At 39.7% G+C, this 15,906-nt stretch overlaps 4 protein-coding genes, 1 long non-coding RNA gene and 1 other non-coding gene across 6 annotated transcripts; 2 read left to right on the forward strand and 4 right to left on the reverse strand.

The window, feature by feature from the left end:
* Positions 1-10: 10 nt before the first annotated feature.
* Positions 11-10,170, forward strand: AT5G10540 (Zincin-like metalloproteases family protein). The gene is made up of 18 exons (NM_121092.4): positions 11-3,437; positions 3,590-3,757; positions 4,000-4,123; positions 4,260-4,336; positions 4,449-4,592; positions 4,681-4,911; positions 4,986-5,076; positions 5,251-5,372; positions 5,462-5,569; positions 5,659-5,904; positions 6,312-6,457; positions 6,604-6,721; positions 6,829-6,988; positions 7,104-7,135; positions 7,244-7,309; positions 7,400-7,471; positions 7,581-8,288; positions 10,106-10,170. The coding sequence occupies exons 1-17, from the start codon at positions 3,318-3,320 to the stop codon at positions 7,659-7,661; spliced, it is 2,106 nt and encodes a 701-aa protein (NP_568232.1). The 5' UTR covers positions 11-3,317; the 3' UTR covers positions 7,662-8,288; positions 10,106-10,170.
* AT5G10530 (Concanavalin A-like lectin protein kinase family protein) lies at positions 23-3,067 on the reverse strand. Its single transcript, NM_121091.2, has one exon. The coding sequence runs from the start codon at positions 2,130-2,132 to the stop codon at positions 177-179; it is 1,956 nt and encodes a 651-aa protein (NP_196615.1). The 5' UTR covers positions 2,133-3,067; the 3' UTR covers positions 23-176.
* AT5G01765 lies at positions 7,830-10,170 on the forward strand. The gene is made up of 3 exons (NR_142543.1): positions 7,830-8,279; positions 8,371-8,388; positions 10,106-10,170. It is a non-coding gene; the product is annotated as an other RNA (long non-coding RNA).
* Positions 8,194-10,112, reverse strand: GTE2 (global transcription factor group E2; the record flags this gene model as incomplete). The annotated part of the gene is made up of 3 exons (NM_121093.2): positions 8,194-8,279; positions 8,371-8,575; positions 8,658-10,112. 3 exons carry the CDS (start codon positions 10,110-10,112, stop codon positions 8,194-8,196), a joined length of 1,746 nt encoding a protein of 581 aa, NP_196617.2.
* Positions 10,171-10,595: 425 nt separating the features above from the next.
* Positions 10,596-11,143, reverse strand: AT5G00360. The gene has a single exon (NR_144127.1). It is a non-coding gene; the product is annotated as an uncharacterized misc_RNA (transcript).
* Positions 11,144-11,201: 58 nt separating this feature from the next.
* On the reverse strand, positions 11,202-14,583 carry AT5G10560 (Glycosyl hydrolase family protein). Its single transcript, NM_121094.3, has 6 exons — positions 13,807-14,583; positions 13,390-13,556; positions 13,182-13,279; positions 12,752-13,102; positions 12,248-12,664; positions 11,202-12,135 (listed from the first exon to the last, which is right to left on the reverse strand). The coding sequence occupies exons 1-6, from the start codon at positions 14,548-14,550 to the stop codon at positions 11,534-11,536; spliced, it is 2,379 nt and encodes a 792-aa protein (NP_196618.1). The 5' UTR covers positions 14,551-14,583; the 3' UTR covers positions 11,202-11,533.
* Between the last annotated feature and the right edge of the window lie 1,323 nt (positions 14,584-15,906).

Genomic DNA, 15,906 nt, shown 5'->3' on the forward strand with positions numbered 1-15,906 from the left:
AGTTTTATAAGCCCATTAGCCCAGCCCAAAAGAGTCGAGACACCAGAAAAACTGAAAATAAGACCTTGTCATTTTTTAGCACAAGGACCGAGTACAAACAGTGAAACACACACACGCACACACAAGAAACAAGAGTAAGAAAAAGGCTATATTACACACAGCAACAAGGGATCTGCTCAACGACCATGTTGAGCACTTGAAAACGTTACCGTAGCTCCACCAGAGCTTACCGATGTAGTATTCGAAGAGGATACATGATATGTTGCGACAGGCATTTTGGTCGGAAGATGAGGCACTGGTGCTTCAAGATTCAAGACTTGGATTGCTTGTTTTATTGAAGGCCTCGTGTTTACATCAGGATGAGCACACCATAATCCTACAATCATGAGACATTCTGCTTGTTTCTCATCGAAACCACCGATCCTGAGTTTCTCGTCGATAGCTGTAATAACTTCTCCTTTTCCATAAAGGTCCCACATTTTCTCTACAAGGTTTGTTACAGGCTCTACTCTTCCTTGTCTTCGATCCACAGATTTTCTTCCTGTAACAATCTCTAATGTAACCACTCCAAAGCTATACACATCAGATTCTTTGCTCGCCCTTCCGGTGCTTATGTATTCAGGAGCCATGTAACCAAATGTTCCTGCTAACCCTGTAGTCTGTGGACCTAGCTCGTGGTCCATCAATCTAGCCAACCCGAAATCACCAAGCTTGGCATTGAAATTGGAGTCGAGCATCACATTACTCGCCTTGATGTCTCTGTGTACAACACACTGCTCCCACTCCTCGTGAAGATAAAGCAGTGCAGAGGCGAGACCGAGAGTTATTTTGCATCTCACATGCCAAGCGAGATGCGGCTTTTTACCAAATAGATGGGCGTCAAGGCTACCATTTGGCATGAACTCGTATATCATTAGAAACTCATCTTTCTCATGGCACCAACCAATGAGTTGCACAAGGTTTCGATGTCTCAAACTGCTGATTATCTTTACTTCGGTTACGAACTCTCTTTTTCCCTGCTTAGACCCACCCGCAAACTTCTTTATCGCAACCATCATATCTAAGCTGTTTAAGTACCCTCTATAAACCGCTCCAAACCCTCCTTCCCCTAGCTTCCTATCATCTGCGAAATTGTTTGCAGCTGATGCAAGATCTTTATAAGTAAACTTTCTTGGTCCTGCTCCTCTTTCGAGATCTTCATTTATCGATGTTAAGTTTTCTGTCTCCTCTGCTTTCTTCTTCTGCTGCTTCCGTTTCAAGAAGACGATGAGCGAGGTAATAAAAAAGGTCAGCAAAACGAACCCAGAAACTGAAATACCAATTATCATCCCCTTCTTGTCATTCTGACTTTTCTTTATATCTATTAGCTCCAGGCTTGAACTGAACTCCCATGACAGAAGTCTATTTCCCTCGGTGACCCCTCCAGATGTCGCAGAAAACCCAATTGTAACTTCTGATGGCAGTACCTTTGAGAGATCAATGATGTAAGATAGGCTTGAATTCTCCAGAGGATCAGATGTTAAGTCGTAAGTCCAAGAGACACTCAAGTTTCTTCTAGCGGAATCATAGAATATCAGGACACGGCCTATATCTTGGTTGTGTGACGTTGCATTCCAAGAAGTGTAGTTAGAAGAAACAAGAGAGTTGTTGTTGATTCCTACATGGGATTTGACATCGAGAGGATCCCATTCTGGATTAGTAAATGTGTCGAACTCGACATAAACAAGTGGGAAAGCAGAAGACTGATTATTGGTTCCATTGAATAGACCCAAGAAACCACCAGCTGAGTTGGGAGGCAATTGGATTCTCGCTGGAGCTAGAAAGAAAGCAAACCCATGACCGTAATTACCATACCCAACATTACGGGTATCAATTCTGAAGGAGAAACGCGTACTAAAATCCGAAGGCTTACTGGTACCTGGATTCCATAAAGGAACCTGCTTACCATAAGTAGCCCAACCGGCACGGCATGTGTAGTCAATGTTGGTAAGCTCAACAGCCCCATTTGCTCTTGCATCTCCTTGGTATGCTATTTCAGAAACATCTGATCCAAAACGAGATATGTTAAATTGAACTGAACAGACAAAAGGGAGAACCAAAACAAAGGAAAATAACAGAATTGAGTTGGCCATTTGCAGGCAGAAACAACAATTAGCTCAAGAGACAAAATTGGTGCAACTGATATGTATATTTATCAGCAAGTCAATGACTAAACCTTGATTATAAGAATGAAATCATTTGAGAGCGTGATCCAAGCTATCACAGGAATTAAATTTTTTGATAAACAACCATAAAAGTCACCATATAGTTGACCCTAAGAGTAAACAGATCATATCTCTGTATTGATTGCTTATAACAGATTAGAAAAATGAGGAAGACATGTTTGATACTCATCCTAAATTGTAAGACAGCTTATGATAATCACAAAGGAACTCAAGTATATCAAAGAGAAGACTTATTTTTTCCTCAAGCCAATGGGTGAACAAGCAGAGTCAAACTTTATAGACTTCAAAAATAAGAAATCACAATCAAAAAGTCCATGTAACACTGATATTTTCCACAGAACAAGTTTATTCACAACCACGATTAGTTATTTGAACATGACATGATTAATCATCAACACAGATGAACCAAACTCAAGAACATGTCAATGCACAGTAAAAAAGGTCAAAAGATCTGTTCTTTTAAGAAATCGATTAAAAACATACACATCAAGAGACCATTATAAGCGAATATACTTCCATCAAGTCAATGCCAAACCTAGGATTAGAAAAATAAGATAGCCAGCTCAACCTCAGATAAAACTAATTAGCATCAACCTTAAAAGTAGTCAACTAAGTCTATCTGTTATCATGAGAGGAATGTGATAAACAATTGTATATGATCTTATCCTACGTGCAAGAACAAACCCAGATACAAAAACAAAATTATCTTTGAAAACGATGTGAAATCATTAAGAAAAAAGTAGGAACTTATTTAAATATTTGTAACCCTGGATCATGGCCATTCAGAAAACAATAAACTTTCTATGACTTATCCAGTTATCTTCATTTTCGTCGAACACTTGGTGAGCATGTCCTTAAACCAACCCAACGAACTACCTGAAAAATCTCCAAGCCCGGTTCAAAAAAAACTCAGAATGATAGAATTTATGATTTGACAAAATTATCCTTTAGCATTAACGAAACGCAAGTTTCTATTATTATCATTTTCGTCCCTCAAGTTTCCCTTAAGTCACATTATTGCCCCATCTGGCTTCCCTCAGATTCACTTCCACTACCGCCGCTTCTCATTCTCTTTCTCGTCAATCTCAATCAATGGCTTCTGAAGATACTCTCTCCTCGAATCCTCTATTGCAGAATTTTGACTTCCCTCCGTTTGACTCCGTTGATGCTCACCATGTCAGACCTGGGATTCGTGCTCTGTTGCAGCAGCTCGTACGTTTCTCTTTCTTTATCATCCCGATCATTGTTGTTTTTCTTCTTCTTCTATTGGACTTGTGTATTGTTTCTATGATCCTATGAACAGATTAGTAAAATGTTGCATATATTAGCTATTGCCATTTGTGTGAAACGATTTTTTCTTCCAGGAAGCTGAATTGGAGCAGCTAGAAAAAGCTGTAGAGCCTTCATGGCCAAAACTAGTGGAGCCATTAGAGAAGATTATTGATCGGTTATCTGTTGTTTGGGGAATGATCAATCATCTTAAGGCTGTCAAGGACACACCTGAGCTTCGTGCTGCCATTGAAGAAGTTCAGGTAGATTTTTATTTGTATTGCCAAGTTTTTCTCTGCTCATGACTGGTTTAATTCAAATTCAAATCTACTTATTGGTGTCGACATTTGTTTGATTGTCATCAAACATGTACATCACTGTTAAATTGATATTCATGAAAATTATGGATTCAGTCAAAGGGAGCTCTAAGTTTTTGTTTGTTTATTCAGTGGATTAGGATTCGTTTTCTTGTTTTCCTAACAATACTTTCATCTACACTCTACAGCCGGAGAAGGTGAAGTTCCAGCTCAGGTTGGGACAGAGCAAACCCATTTACAATGCATTTAAGGCTATTCGAGAATCTCCAGACTGGAATTCATTGAGCGAAGCTCGTCAACGATTAGTTGAAGGCAAGTAATTATAATCGGAGCATAAGAAGGAACACAATTTGTTCTTTCCTTTCCAGTTTTTTTTTGTATAAGAGGAATCGTTTTATATTTTCAATGCTCAGAGATATGTGCTAATATAGTTTCCATGTGTTTTCAGCCCAAATAAAGGAGGCGGTTCTGAGTGGTATTGCTCTTGAAGATGATAAGAGGGAAGAATTTAACAAAATTGAACAGGTTTATTCTATAACTCTTGACGAATAAATGTCAGCTCCATGAGTCCACACGCATTACTTCTGTGTAATTAGTAATATGATCTGCTTACTTGATTTGCCCTTGTCCACTATAGGAACTTGAAAAACTTTCTCATAAGTTTTCTGAGAATGTTTTGGACGCTACAAAGAAGTTTGAAAAGTTGATAACAGACAAGAAAGAGATTGAGGGGTTGCCACCATCTGCACTTGGATTGTTCGCACAAGCAGCTGTTTCCAAGGTATAATATCTGAAAGATTTATAAAGTTTCATGTTGATTTACATTGGGTTTTTAAGTTGTTGATTCGTCTTAATATATATGACCCAAGGGCCATGAAACTGCAACTGCTGACACTGGACCATGGCTCATTACACTCGATGCTCCTAGTTATCTTCCCGTTATGCAACATGCCAAAAACCGAGCTCTGCGCGAGGAAGTCTACCGTGCTTACTTATCCCGTGCCTCTTCGGGTGATTTAGATAATACAGCAATTATCGACCAAATCTTGAAGCTTCGACTGGAAAAGGCTAAGCTTCTTGGTTACAGAAATTATGCTGAGGTATTATAGTCTACTAAGTCAACTTACTCTCCTTTACTCATGGGCTTAAATTTAATATCATTCTCCTTGTCCAGGTAAGCATGGCCACGAAAATGGCTACTGTGGAGAAAGCAGATGAGCTACTAGAAAAGCTTCGCAGTGCTTCATGGGATCCGGCTGTTCAAGGTAACTTCTAGTGAGAAAAATACTTAAATCAACATATAGTTCTTTAACTAGTGAGCTGTTACTGCATTTCTCTATCCAATAAAGTATGTAACGGTTTCCCTCATAGCTTTTTTGTATCGGCCTTTCAAACCAAAATCATGATTATAATTAATTTTACATGTGTTATGGACTTAGACATAGAAGACCTTAAGAGTTTTGCGAAGAACCAAGGTGCTGCAGAGGCTGACAGTTTGACTCACTGGGACATCACTTTCTGGAGTGAGAGGCTTCGTGAATCCAAATACGATATTAATGAGGTTCTCGTCCTTATTCTTTAGTTTGTGATACAATTGTATATTGTTTTACAATCCTTGCCGCTTATTGCTCACTGCTTGTAATTTTGTAGGAAGAACTGCGACCTTACTTCTCATTGCCAAAGGTTATGGATGCGTTATTCGGTCTAGCTAAGACACTATTTGGAATTGATGTTGTGCCAGCAGACGGTGTAGCGCCGGTAAAATCTGGAACTTAATATGTCGTGTTTCAGTATATGTCCATCATGCTATTATGTTTTTTAACATGTTATATATTATTGCCGTGAAGGTCTGGAACAGCGATGTTAGGTTCTACTGTGTCAAAGATTCTTCTGGAAATCCAACTGCTTATTTCTACTTTGATCCCTACTCTCGCCCTTCAGAAAAGAGAGACGGCGCTTGGATGGATGAAGTTTTTTCTCGTAGCCGAGTCATGGCCCAGAAGGGTTCCTCCGTTAGACTCCCTGTTGCTCAAATGGTCTGCAACCAAACTCCACCTGTTGGTGACAAGCCAAGCCTTATGACATTCCGTGAGGTAAAAAATATCTTAAATTCTATATTGATTGTGAAGGAAGTAAATGCCTGAGTATGTATGGTAGTTGGTAACAAACTATGAGTACACATGCCCCCAAATGTAGTTTTCCCTGCCCTAGAAGTTAAATTGGTACCTGAGAAAACTTACTTCATGTGTAATTTTATTGATTTATTCGACTATTGTGGATTGGTATTCACTCATGGAACTTTACATATTGGTGGCGTGGAGGGCCATGCTATGACGAAATTTTACAATCTTTAGGAGTAGCACTAGATAGACCACTTCTCTTTTCGACCTATATGTAGCTTTCCATACTTGAAACTTTAGGTGCTTTTGGAGAACTCTTACATGCATGGTCAATGACTCATGATCCTTGTTCTTTATGACAATATTATTCTGATTTACAGGTAGAGACTGTGTTCCATGAATTTGGCCATGCTCTTCAGCATATGCTTACCAAAGAGGATGAGGGGCTAGTGGCTGGTATCCGGAATATCGAGTGGGATGCAGTTGAATTACCGTCACAGTTTATGGAGAACTGGTGCTACCACAGGTACTTGGGTTCAACTGCCTTGCCGAATTTAATTTACAAATGTTTGGGTCCCCGTGATTTTTGTCCTCTTACAAATACTTTTGCAGTGCTGCGTAGAGGCATTTACTAGTAAATTTATAATGAACATTATCTGAATGTGGTTTCAGGGATACCTTAATGAGCATTGCTAAGCATTATCAAACAGGAGAAACTCTTCCCGAGAATGTATACAAGAAGCTACTGGCTGCAAGAACATTCCGTGCAGGGTCCCTTAGTCTTCGCCAGGTCAGTACATTATATCAAACTGTAGATGTTCATATGTAGTACTAAGCAAGATTCTCTTCTTCAGCGGATTGTACACATTTCAGTAAATTTGGCTCTTGTTGTTCCAGTTGAAGTTTGCTACAGTTGATCTGGAGCTGCACACAAAATACATGCCAGGTGGGGCAGAGACCATCTACGAAGTTGATCAAAGGGTGTCCATAAAAACACAAGTGATCCCTCCACTTCCTGAAGATAGATTCCTCTGTAGCTTCAGTCATATATTTGCAGGTAACATCCTTAAACCCGTTTTGTTGTAACGCATCCGTAAACGTTAGTCATGTGCAGTTATCGTAGGTGCGTTTGATAGTTTGTTTCACTTGTTCACCTTCTCATGTCTTGTCAGGTGGTTATGCAGCTGGATACTACAGTTACAAGGTAAAATATATTCTTTTGTTTCTATATAATTCACCGATGCAGCAGTTCTATTCACGATGGTTCTCTGCTGGTCAAATATCTAAATACACTTTTGTGGACAACGTGCAGTGGGCGGAGGTTTTGTCTGCAGATGCGTTTTCAGCTTTTGAAGATGCTGGGTTGGATGACATTAAGGTATATGCTGCTAAACAAACTTACTGAAGCTTTGATTCGATTTTCCAGACTCTGAACATCTCTCTGTGTTGTGTGGGTTGCAAAACACAGGCTGTCAAAGAAACAGGACAGAGATTCAGAAACACTATACTTGCTCTGGGAGGAGGAAAAGCTCCTCTAAAAGTAAAATCTCTTCTCTGCCTTTTATACTATAGGTTCTGCATATCATAAATCCAAGTTGTTTGTTTCCAGAGCTTATAATGATCAAATGTAATGGTAAACTATTGAACAGGTGTTTGTGGAGTTCAGAGGACGAGAACCTTCCCCAGAGCCTCTGCTCAGACACAATGGACTCTTGGCTGCTTCTGCTTGAACTAATTATGTCCTTTGCTACTCTCACACTCAACTTTGGGTTTATTAATGTCATTAAATAAAATTAAACTTTTTCCTTGCTTGTTTCCTGAGCATGCTTTCTTCAAGTGTTGTAGTAATCATCTCATAGAAGTGCAGCTGGTAAAAAAAAAAATGGTTCATAAACGAAACGAACAGAGATAATATTTTTCTTCGAACCATTTTCACATTCTCCACTACATTTTTCTTAGATCCTCTCGATCTTTTCTTACTAAGTCACTCTGTTCATGGTGTCACCAATAATCTAAAGAACCTTAATCTGAAAGAGGAAAAGGACAGAAAACTTCCACCTCTTTGCTCAACCTAGAAATTCACTAACTACCCTTTACATGTTTTCCTCTATCTACTGTTTCCCTAACACTCAAAATCTTTTCTTTCGAGTTTCCCTTCCTTCCTTTCCCTTCCATTTACACAAAGGTTCCACCTCCACCCAAATTCTCCGATTCTAGTCTCCTGGAGTTGTTAAGCATATTTCAACGTACGGTCAACAATTATTACGGGGCTTCTTTTGCTTCCACAAATGGAGACTGCACACTATCCGCATCCGAATCACTTCCTGATGAACTCCCTGACTCTGAATCTGCATAGAGTCAAACACCGAAAACCGTTTAAACATTGGCAAAAGATAAACATTTAAATGAGAAATAGATGAAAGGGTAAGACTATATTACCACTAGAAGAAGAACTGCCACTCGAACTGAAGCTGCCAGAAGAACTAGAGCCACCACTAGCAGCGGCAGCTGTACCATCCCTTTCAATCTCCACTGATGGATAATCCTCAACTGGTATATCTTCTCCAATGTCTACATCCTCTTCTCCTGCTTCCCCTCCTTTCCTCCCTCTCTTCTCAGCACTTCCCATTTCTGTCACCGGAGGCTGATGATAATGACAAAGATCAGTACTAACCAATCAGAAACAAAGTGTGCATTTTGATAAATGGATCAGAAGTTTGCTTTACCATGTTTCTTGGTGGAGTTGACACATTCTGGATAAACCCTTGTCGCTTGATCTTGCTTGCCATCTTTCTGTAGTTGGTAACAAAACGATCAAGCTCCCACAAAGTCTCATTATCTAAAGCTTCAATATCCAACTCTATTTCGTCACCGTCTTGAGGCAAATCTCTTGTCCTCTTCCTAAGAATCTGAATCAACTGTCCAAGCTTCTCAGGAGGCAATTCTTGTAGATTCACGCCAAGCTTTCCCTTTTCATCCATTGTCATTTCCCGCTTGTTTGGATCCTTAGCCTTCGGTTTCGGTAACTTCCCTTTCCTTCCCTTATTCGTTTCACGCACTTCAAGTGATGCTTCCACTTGGTTAACCGGCTGGGGAGGTGGTGATGGTGGTGGTGGTGGCTGAACCGGTGAAGGAGGAGGAGATGGGTCACGTGTTATCTCAATTACTGGAGGAGGAGGCAATGTAGGTAGTAGCGGCTTCACTGAATCTAGCTTTTTAGCTATAGAAATCTGTTCAGGTCCTTTCCTTGCATTCTCCGCCACATTATTCTGATTCCACACTCTTTGATTATCCTCAGGTCCAGGACGAGACGATGATCCCATAACTTTCACCTCTTGAGCCTCGAATCTCTTCAATGTAGGGTTGAACCAAACGTCAAATTGACTCAGAAGCTTCTCAGCCATCAAATAAACATCTTGACCCTTTGGATTATACGACATCGCATTGGTGAAAGTCAACCTAACATCAGAAGCGAAATCAATCGGCGATCTATATAAACCTTTTTCCAGATTCATCTTCACCGTACCCAGATCCATAGGCTTGTCCACAATCCGATGATAGTCATGAAGCCCTAAACCTACCACATCAACAGGATTTAAAAAGACCCATGACCATTTATGCTTCATCAGCTTCACCAAGATCTGACCACATGTCGTCATCATACTCTTCAACACCTTCTCAGACATCAGATCCAAAGCCACATGACGCTTAAGGCTAGGCTCGTCCGTAGCAAACGGATTGCTTCGCTTCTGCCCATGCCCAATTTTCTTCTTCTTCGTCTTCGTCTTCTTCACTCCAACGTCATTCGTTTCACCAGCGAAGCTACGAGCTTGAGTAGTATAAACAGAGCCGCTCACGAACGTACCCGATTCGATCCGTTCTCTCAGGAACCGAACTTCCTCGAGCTCCGAATTGAGACGCTTCTTCAGCTCCCTGAGCTGATTCGAGGTGTACCCATCAAGATCAAAGGAAACGTAGTCTCCATAAGCTGACGAATCATCGAAATGCTTGCTCGAATTGTTCCCGTAAGCGGAGATTGAGTTAGGGTTAGGGTTAGGGTTGAAAAGAGGATTATTGATATCACCGGAAAGAGGTTGGTTTGTGTATTTCCTCATAAAAACGGCGCCACATTGTCCCAGAAACAACGGTTCGTTTAGGTTAGCCAAAACCGCAGGTGCCATACAAAACTCGAAGGGCACAAGATCATTTCAGAGGGATATGATCTCTTTCTCCCTTCGCCGGAATCAGACCTTTGATCTGACCCTTGTATAATTTAGAAACGTTGAAGTGAGAAATTAACGCCACCGGAAAAACAATTCCGGCGATCGGAAGAAAAGAAAGGGATTGTTGTTTGGAGAGGAGGACGAGGAAAAACAAGGTGAGGCATCGTCTCTTCTTAAAGGACATTGAAATCTGCCCGTTAAAACGCTTAGTGCTTCTCCTCACCGTTGATTCGAGATCTGACGGTTCAGATCTGTTTAATGACGTTGCCCGATCCATCTGCCCGAGTAATCTGACGTGGACGGCTCAGATTTCGTTAATTTATCCAGTGACCGTTCCATAGCCGTTGGTTCGTGCGTGCTTTATTTCTCTTAGCGATTTTCTTAATTAAACAAAATGTAGGCAAATTGGTAATTTCGGAGTCTGAACTGTTTCACATGGGCCCACAGTTATTTTTCCTTTTTCTTTTCGACATAATTTTTTTTTTGAGACTTATTCTTAATATTCTCGCTTTCACTTTTGCTAGGTCAGCAGTTTCTTGAATAATCTGTCCATTTGTTAGATTAAATATTCCTATCTCATCATAAATTTAGAAATGCATCACAATTTAATTGATAGAGATACAAATTCATAATTCAAAGAACTTTATTCGAGACTAAACACCGGCGGTCAAACTCGCCGGAATTGAAGGGGTAGGACAGCCAAGAAACACCGATGTACTTTATTTTATTTTCTTAAAGCCGGAGGAATTAGCCAACTGGGGCAACCGTCGAACCTTTCAAATGACGAAAATACCCTTTAAAAGAAATCATCAGTAAAGCATGAATCTGAACTGTGGAAATACCCCAGATTTCTCAAGGATCTAATCTTTTTTCTTGGCAAGCCCTTGATTCCTTGAACAAGATCAACAAGAACTTTGAAGGAAGAGAGAGGAAGGAGACTCGATCCAAGTTTTTTTTTTTCAAAGGAAGGAGGTGAGAGTGACTCAATTATTGAGAAAATAAGTGCAATTTTGTTTATATACATTTGACGAAGTTGGGTAAAATCTGGGCCGTCGGATCCTTGATTAAAAACACATATTATGAGGTGTCAGGTTGTATACTGGAAAAAGGAGGTCATAACCGTAAATAATAATAAATGTTGCGTCTATCCCCAAACACAACAACAGATGTGGGGACCATTTCCCTGATATATCGTGGGACCCACGACAGCTCACTTTTCTCTGTTGATTAATCTCTACCACAATCACACGCGCAGAAAAATTGCGTGCGTGTCACACTCTCTTTAGCTGACCTGGTTGTTTCTGTAGTTTCAAAAGTATATATATAGATCATTCTAGAAGGAAATAAACAGTAATGAAATTTTTTCGGATTACAGTGTTTTAGAATTCAACAGAGAGAGAATGTTGTAAATCTCCCAAGAACAAGACATGACTCCCCAGAGGAATCACTCTCTTCCCGACATCATTCGCTACGCTTAGCTGCTTGCAAGGATCGATTACGAACACTGTTTCCATCATTTCATTGGAACGAACATGAACACGATCATAACCAATCAGCTGCTTCTCCGGAACACCAGATAAAACCGGTGGCATTTTCGAAAACAGCATCACAACATGACTACCGTCGATTTCTCCGGTATTGCTCACATGAACACGAACGTTAAACCGCAGAGATTCGCAAGAGTTAACAATCACATCATCGAGCTGTAAGTATCGAAGTTCTTCTCCATGTTGTAGTTGTTTCTTGTGAGAAGACTGTTGTGGAAGAAGTTCCGATAAGCTAAGTCTGATTGGTGCTGATAAGATCTTGTACTCGAATTTCGTGTAGCTTAAACCGGTCCCAAAACTGTAAACTTGAGGTCCGGTATAGAATCTGTACGTTCTTCCTGGATATCCACGAGATGAATTGGCTCTCATGTGCATATCCGACATTGCCACATCCGTGAATGACTCCGGATACCACGTTGTCGGTAATCTACCACCTACACTTGAACCGAAACCAAAACCATATACAACCAAAAAGCTTTAGTATTCAGTTTCTGCATTTCATAAACTGGGATGAACAGAAGATGCTTTGATTTGCGATAGGCTAACCTGGATTGAAGTCTCCAAATATGATTTCAGCGAGTGCTTGTCCACCAGTTTCACCTGGATAACCAATCCAGATAATGCTTCCGATTCTCGGGTCATTTTTAGCAAACGTTACATCCACTGGTCCTCCACCGGTTAGAACAAGAATCACCGGTTTTTTGCTCACAGCAGCAACATGAGACACAAGATCTTTCTGTTTACCAGGCAAAGAAAGACTAACTCGATCCTTATCCTCGGTTTCTTGAGAGAGATCTAATCCTGCAACTACTATGACAAAATCCGCTCCCTTGGCGATGGCCACAGCTTCTCCAAATCCGGTATCAGAATCACAAGACACGTCTGAGCAACCAGACGCATAAGATGTCTTCTTCACATACTCCAGAAGTTCCGTGAACAAAGTCTTTCGTTGACACGGCTTTCCTTTACAAATATGACATTTATAAACTGTTTCAGCGAGGAGAAAAATTTAGCCTGCTTGAAAATAACAAGAAGATAGATAGTCCGAACCTGTATAAGTACCGCCCATATTGCTTATATTATTCGCCATTGGACCAACGATTGCTAATGAAGAAACATGGTTTTTGTTCAAAGGCAACAACTTGTGATCATTTTTCAGGAGCACGATACCCTGTCTTGTTGCTTCCAGTGCCAATTTTCTGTGGTCTGAGCTACAAATGTCATTTGATCCTAACTTTCCGTACTGTCCTCTTCTTGGATCACCATCAAAAAGTCCAAGACGAAGTTGAACAGCAAAGAGATTTAGCAGAGCTCGGTCTACTAGTTCTTCGCTCACCTTCCCCTGCTCAATCGCAGATTGTGTGTGCCGAAGCATGTATGTTCCACAATTTATATCCACCCCTATGAATTCACAATCTCAGATTTCATTTTAAGACAACCTATTTACAAGTTAACAAGTGTTAAAAGAACTCAAAAGGACCTGCTTTTATGGCATCAGCAACAGCTTCCTCAGGTGACTTGGTATATCCTTGGTACGCAAAAATAGTTGCCACAGCATCACAGTCTGATGTAATGTACCTGCACAGATACAAGAAAAAGACTCCCCGGTAAATCTTTCATTGGCCGAACCAAAGCATCACAAACAAAAATCAGGTTTTTCTCTCCTTCCCTGTTGAAGATTCACTTACCCTTCAAATCCCCACTCAACTCGAGCTTTTTGTAATAAGTCTCCTTGCGCACAAGCAGGGACCCCATTAACTGCATTATATGAACACATCAAGCAGCTAGCTTTACCATCTCTTATACAAGTCTCAAATGGGGGCTGATATGTGTCTTCCATGTCCTGTTCTGTGACCTACTAATACAGAGTAAGCTAGACTCAGTGTTCGACACAGAACCATGGAGATAATGCAAAAGCCAGAAGCAATATAACTAGTTAAATTCTGTTTCATGAACACCAAAGAAAGGTGCATTCAATAAAGTCTATAGATTTAATTCTATTTTAGGTCAAACCTGATCCACTAAACCTGAGAGTTCTCAATTAAAATCCAATTGAAGTTGATACACAAGCTACACATAGTGAAGAAAAGAGTTCTTAGTCTTACCACAGCATTGAAGTCGTATCTAGTGAAATTCCCCCATTTTTCCAAATCATAGGCAGTGAAATGCTTACAACAAGCAGATAACATGAGCTTCCCATCAGCATCATCATCATGACGATCATCATCAACATCATCACTAAATCTTCTTTTCAAAACCTTCCTTTTCTTCTTCTCTTGAAACCCTCTAACGAACTCAACTCCATACTCGGAAACTACCTTCGGATCCTCACCAGGAGTCTCCTGTCCTCTTCCCCATCTCGGATCCCTAAACACATTTATATTCGGAGCCCAAAACGTCAACCCAGCTTGACCACCGTTGTACATAGCCCGACCTTCCACCGCAACAGCAGATCCAATCTCGTACCATAGCGTTCTATTGAAAGATGCAGCAGATACGATTACCTGAGGAAAACTAGTAGCGGCGGAGATCGAACCGTTGAAGGAAACTCCGGGACCGTTATCGGCGAGTCCGTGTAAAGACTCCGACCACCACTCGTACGGAGGAATACCGAGACGGGGTACTGAAGCAGCTGTGTTTGAGAGCTGACCTATCTTCTCTGGGAGCATGAGGAGGGAGACGAGAGAAATTGCTCGTTGTTTTATGGATAAAGAGACATTGCAGAAGGGATAAGAGCTAAAATGAGGAGGTTTACAAGGGAACTGTGGATGAGAATCGAGGTTTTTGAAGGTTTCAGCTATGGCGGAAGTGAAGAAGAGTAAGGAGATTAGAGTCAACTGAAGATTCATATTTTGGAGGAAAATAAATCTGTAGAGAAGAGTGAAAAAGGAAACTAAAAGGTATAGTTTTAAACCGAACTAAATAGACCGGTAAAATCTAAATTAACAGTTGGACCGGTTGGTTCACTGCTGTTTCTTGTTACTTGTCATTTGACGGACGGTAGAGGGGCCAAATCATTATGGGCCTTTATCTAATCGATTTATAGTAATTAATTAAGATCAGTGAACATTTATGAATTGGGGCTTTATCTAATCAAGGTCTACAATTTTTGTAGACTAATGCTTGAATAATTTTACTTTTACAAATGGGTGGGTTTCAAGTGTCTCTAGCTAGTTGACAAAAGAAAACATTAAATTTTATTTTAAAAAAATTAAAAATGATAGTATTTTAAAATTGTATATAAATTTTTTATTCACAAGGATTTAAAAATATTAATTGTAAATAACAAAAATTTTAAAACCACCAAATTTTATGTATTGTAGTTATATTAAAAGTCAGAATTATTTACTTTGGTGTAAAACTCTCTAAAATAAATGAACCGAAAACTCAAAACCCAATATTGAAACTTAACTAACAACCCCAAAATTTTCAAATATGCATCCATAGTGGCTTAGTCATGGTCACATAGCACATAATGGCTGAAGCTTATTCACGTGTTTCATCTTTTCTTATCCCTGCTTCTGCTTGCATGCATTCACCTTGAAAATTGTGTCATTTTTTTCTTATGGTTGTTACTTTATTTTATTTACTAAACCTTTGTCAACCCAACTGTTGATCCCTGGTTTTAGTTAAACCAACAATTATTAGGATAAACACATACTTTTTAAAAAAAGTCAATGGGTATCCAAGAATGATTAGTTTAGAAATTTAAATATATGAAATTTTGTTAATTTTCAATTTAAATGTTGAGAAATGAAAACAATGAATTGTCAAAGAAAAGCAACTTATATAATGCAGACAATAATGATATCCGATTGAGTAGTAAATAATGGAGTGAAGATAGAGTAGGAGACAGTGTGTGTCCACAAACTCTCACGCAACTCGCTTCTGATATAAGAAACAAATTTCTTTGACTTAAGCCTTCTTCGATCTCTTTGACCTGTCAGTCTTTTCTTTTTCCATATTAATACAATCATACACTGATACACCACAATGTAATAATTTGCGGAATTATGTCTATTAGAAGAGACACGGGTGTTTATTTTTTCCCGTAATTGATCGATATCGTCGGATACGAGTACTTTTGAAATGGCAAAAACTCACAATAATATATATCTATTCAAGATTTTTCCATGTTATTAACGTTCAGTGCCAAAAGCCTATCCAATAATAATAATAAAAAAGCAAATATGATGGCAGCTTCT

This window comes from Arabidopsis thaliana, chromosome 5 (genome assembly GCF_000001735.4).
Source record: "Arabidopsis thaliana chromosome 5, partial sequence".
Classification (NCBI taxonomy): Eukaryota; Viridiplantae; Streptophyta; class Magnoliopsida; order Brassicales; family Brassicaceae; genus Arabidopsis; species Arabidopsis thaliana.

Bases quoted from the DNA above. Each gene is read 5' to 3' on its own strand.
- AT5G10530 (NM_121091.2), bottom strand. From the start codon at position 2,132: ATGGCCAACTCAATTCTGTTATTTTCCTTTGTTTTGGTTCTCCCTTTT.
- AT5G10560 (NM_121094.3), bottom strand. From the start codon at position 14,550: ATGAATCTTCAGTTGACTCTAATCTCCTTACTCTTCTTCACTTCCGCC. The intron at 13,557-13,806 runs GTAAGACTAAGA...CTGTATTAGTAG, and splicing joins GATACGACTTCAATGCTGTG to GTCACAGAACAGGACATGGA. The intron at 12,136-12,247 runs GTTAGCCTATCG...GTTCAAGTGTAG, and splicing joins ATTTGGAGACTTCAATCCAG to GTGGTAGATTACCGACAACG.
- AT5G10540 (NM_121092.4), top strand. From the start codon at position 3,318: ATGGCTTCTGAAGATACTCTCTCCTCGAATCCTCTATTGCAGAATTTT. The intron at 5,570-5,658 runs GTAAAATCTGGA...ATTGCCGTGAAG, and splicing joins CAGCAGACGGTGTAGCGCCG to GTCTGGAACAGCGATGTTAG. The intron at 6,989-7,103 runs GTAACATCCTTA...ATGTCTTGTCAG, and splicing joins CTTCAGTCATATATTTGCAG to GTGGTTATGCAGCTGGATAC.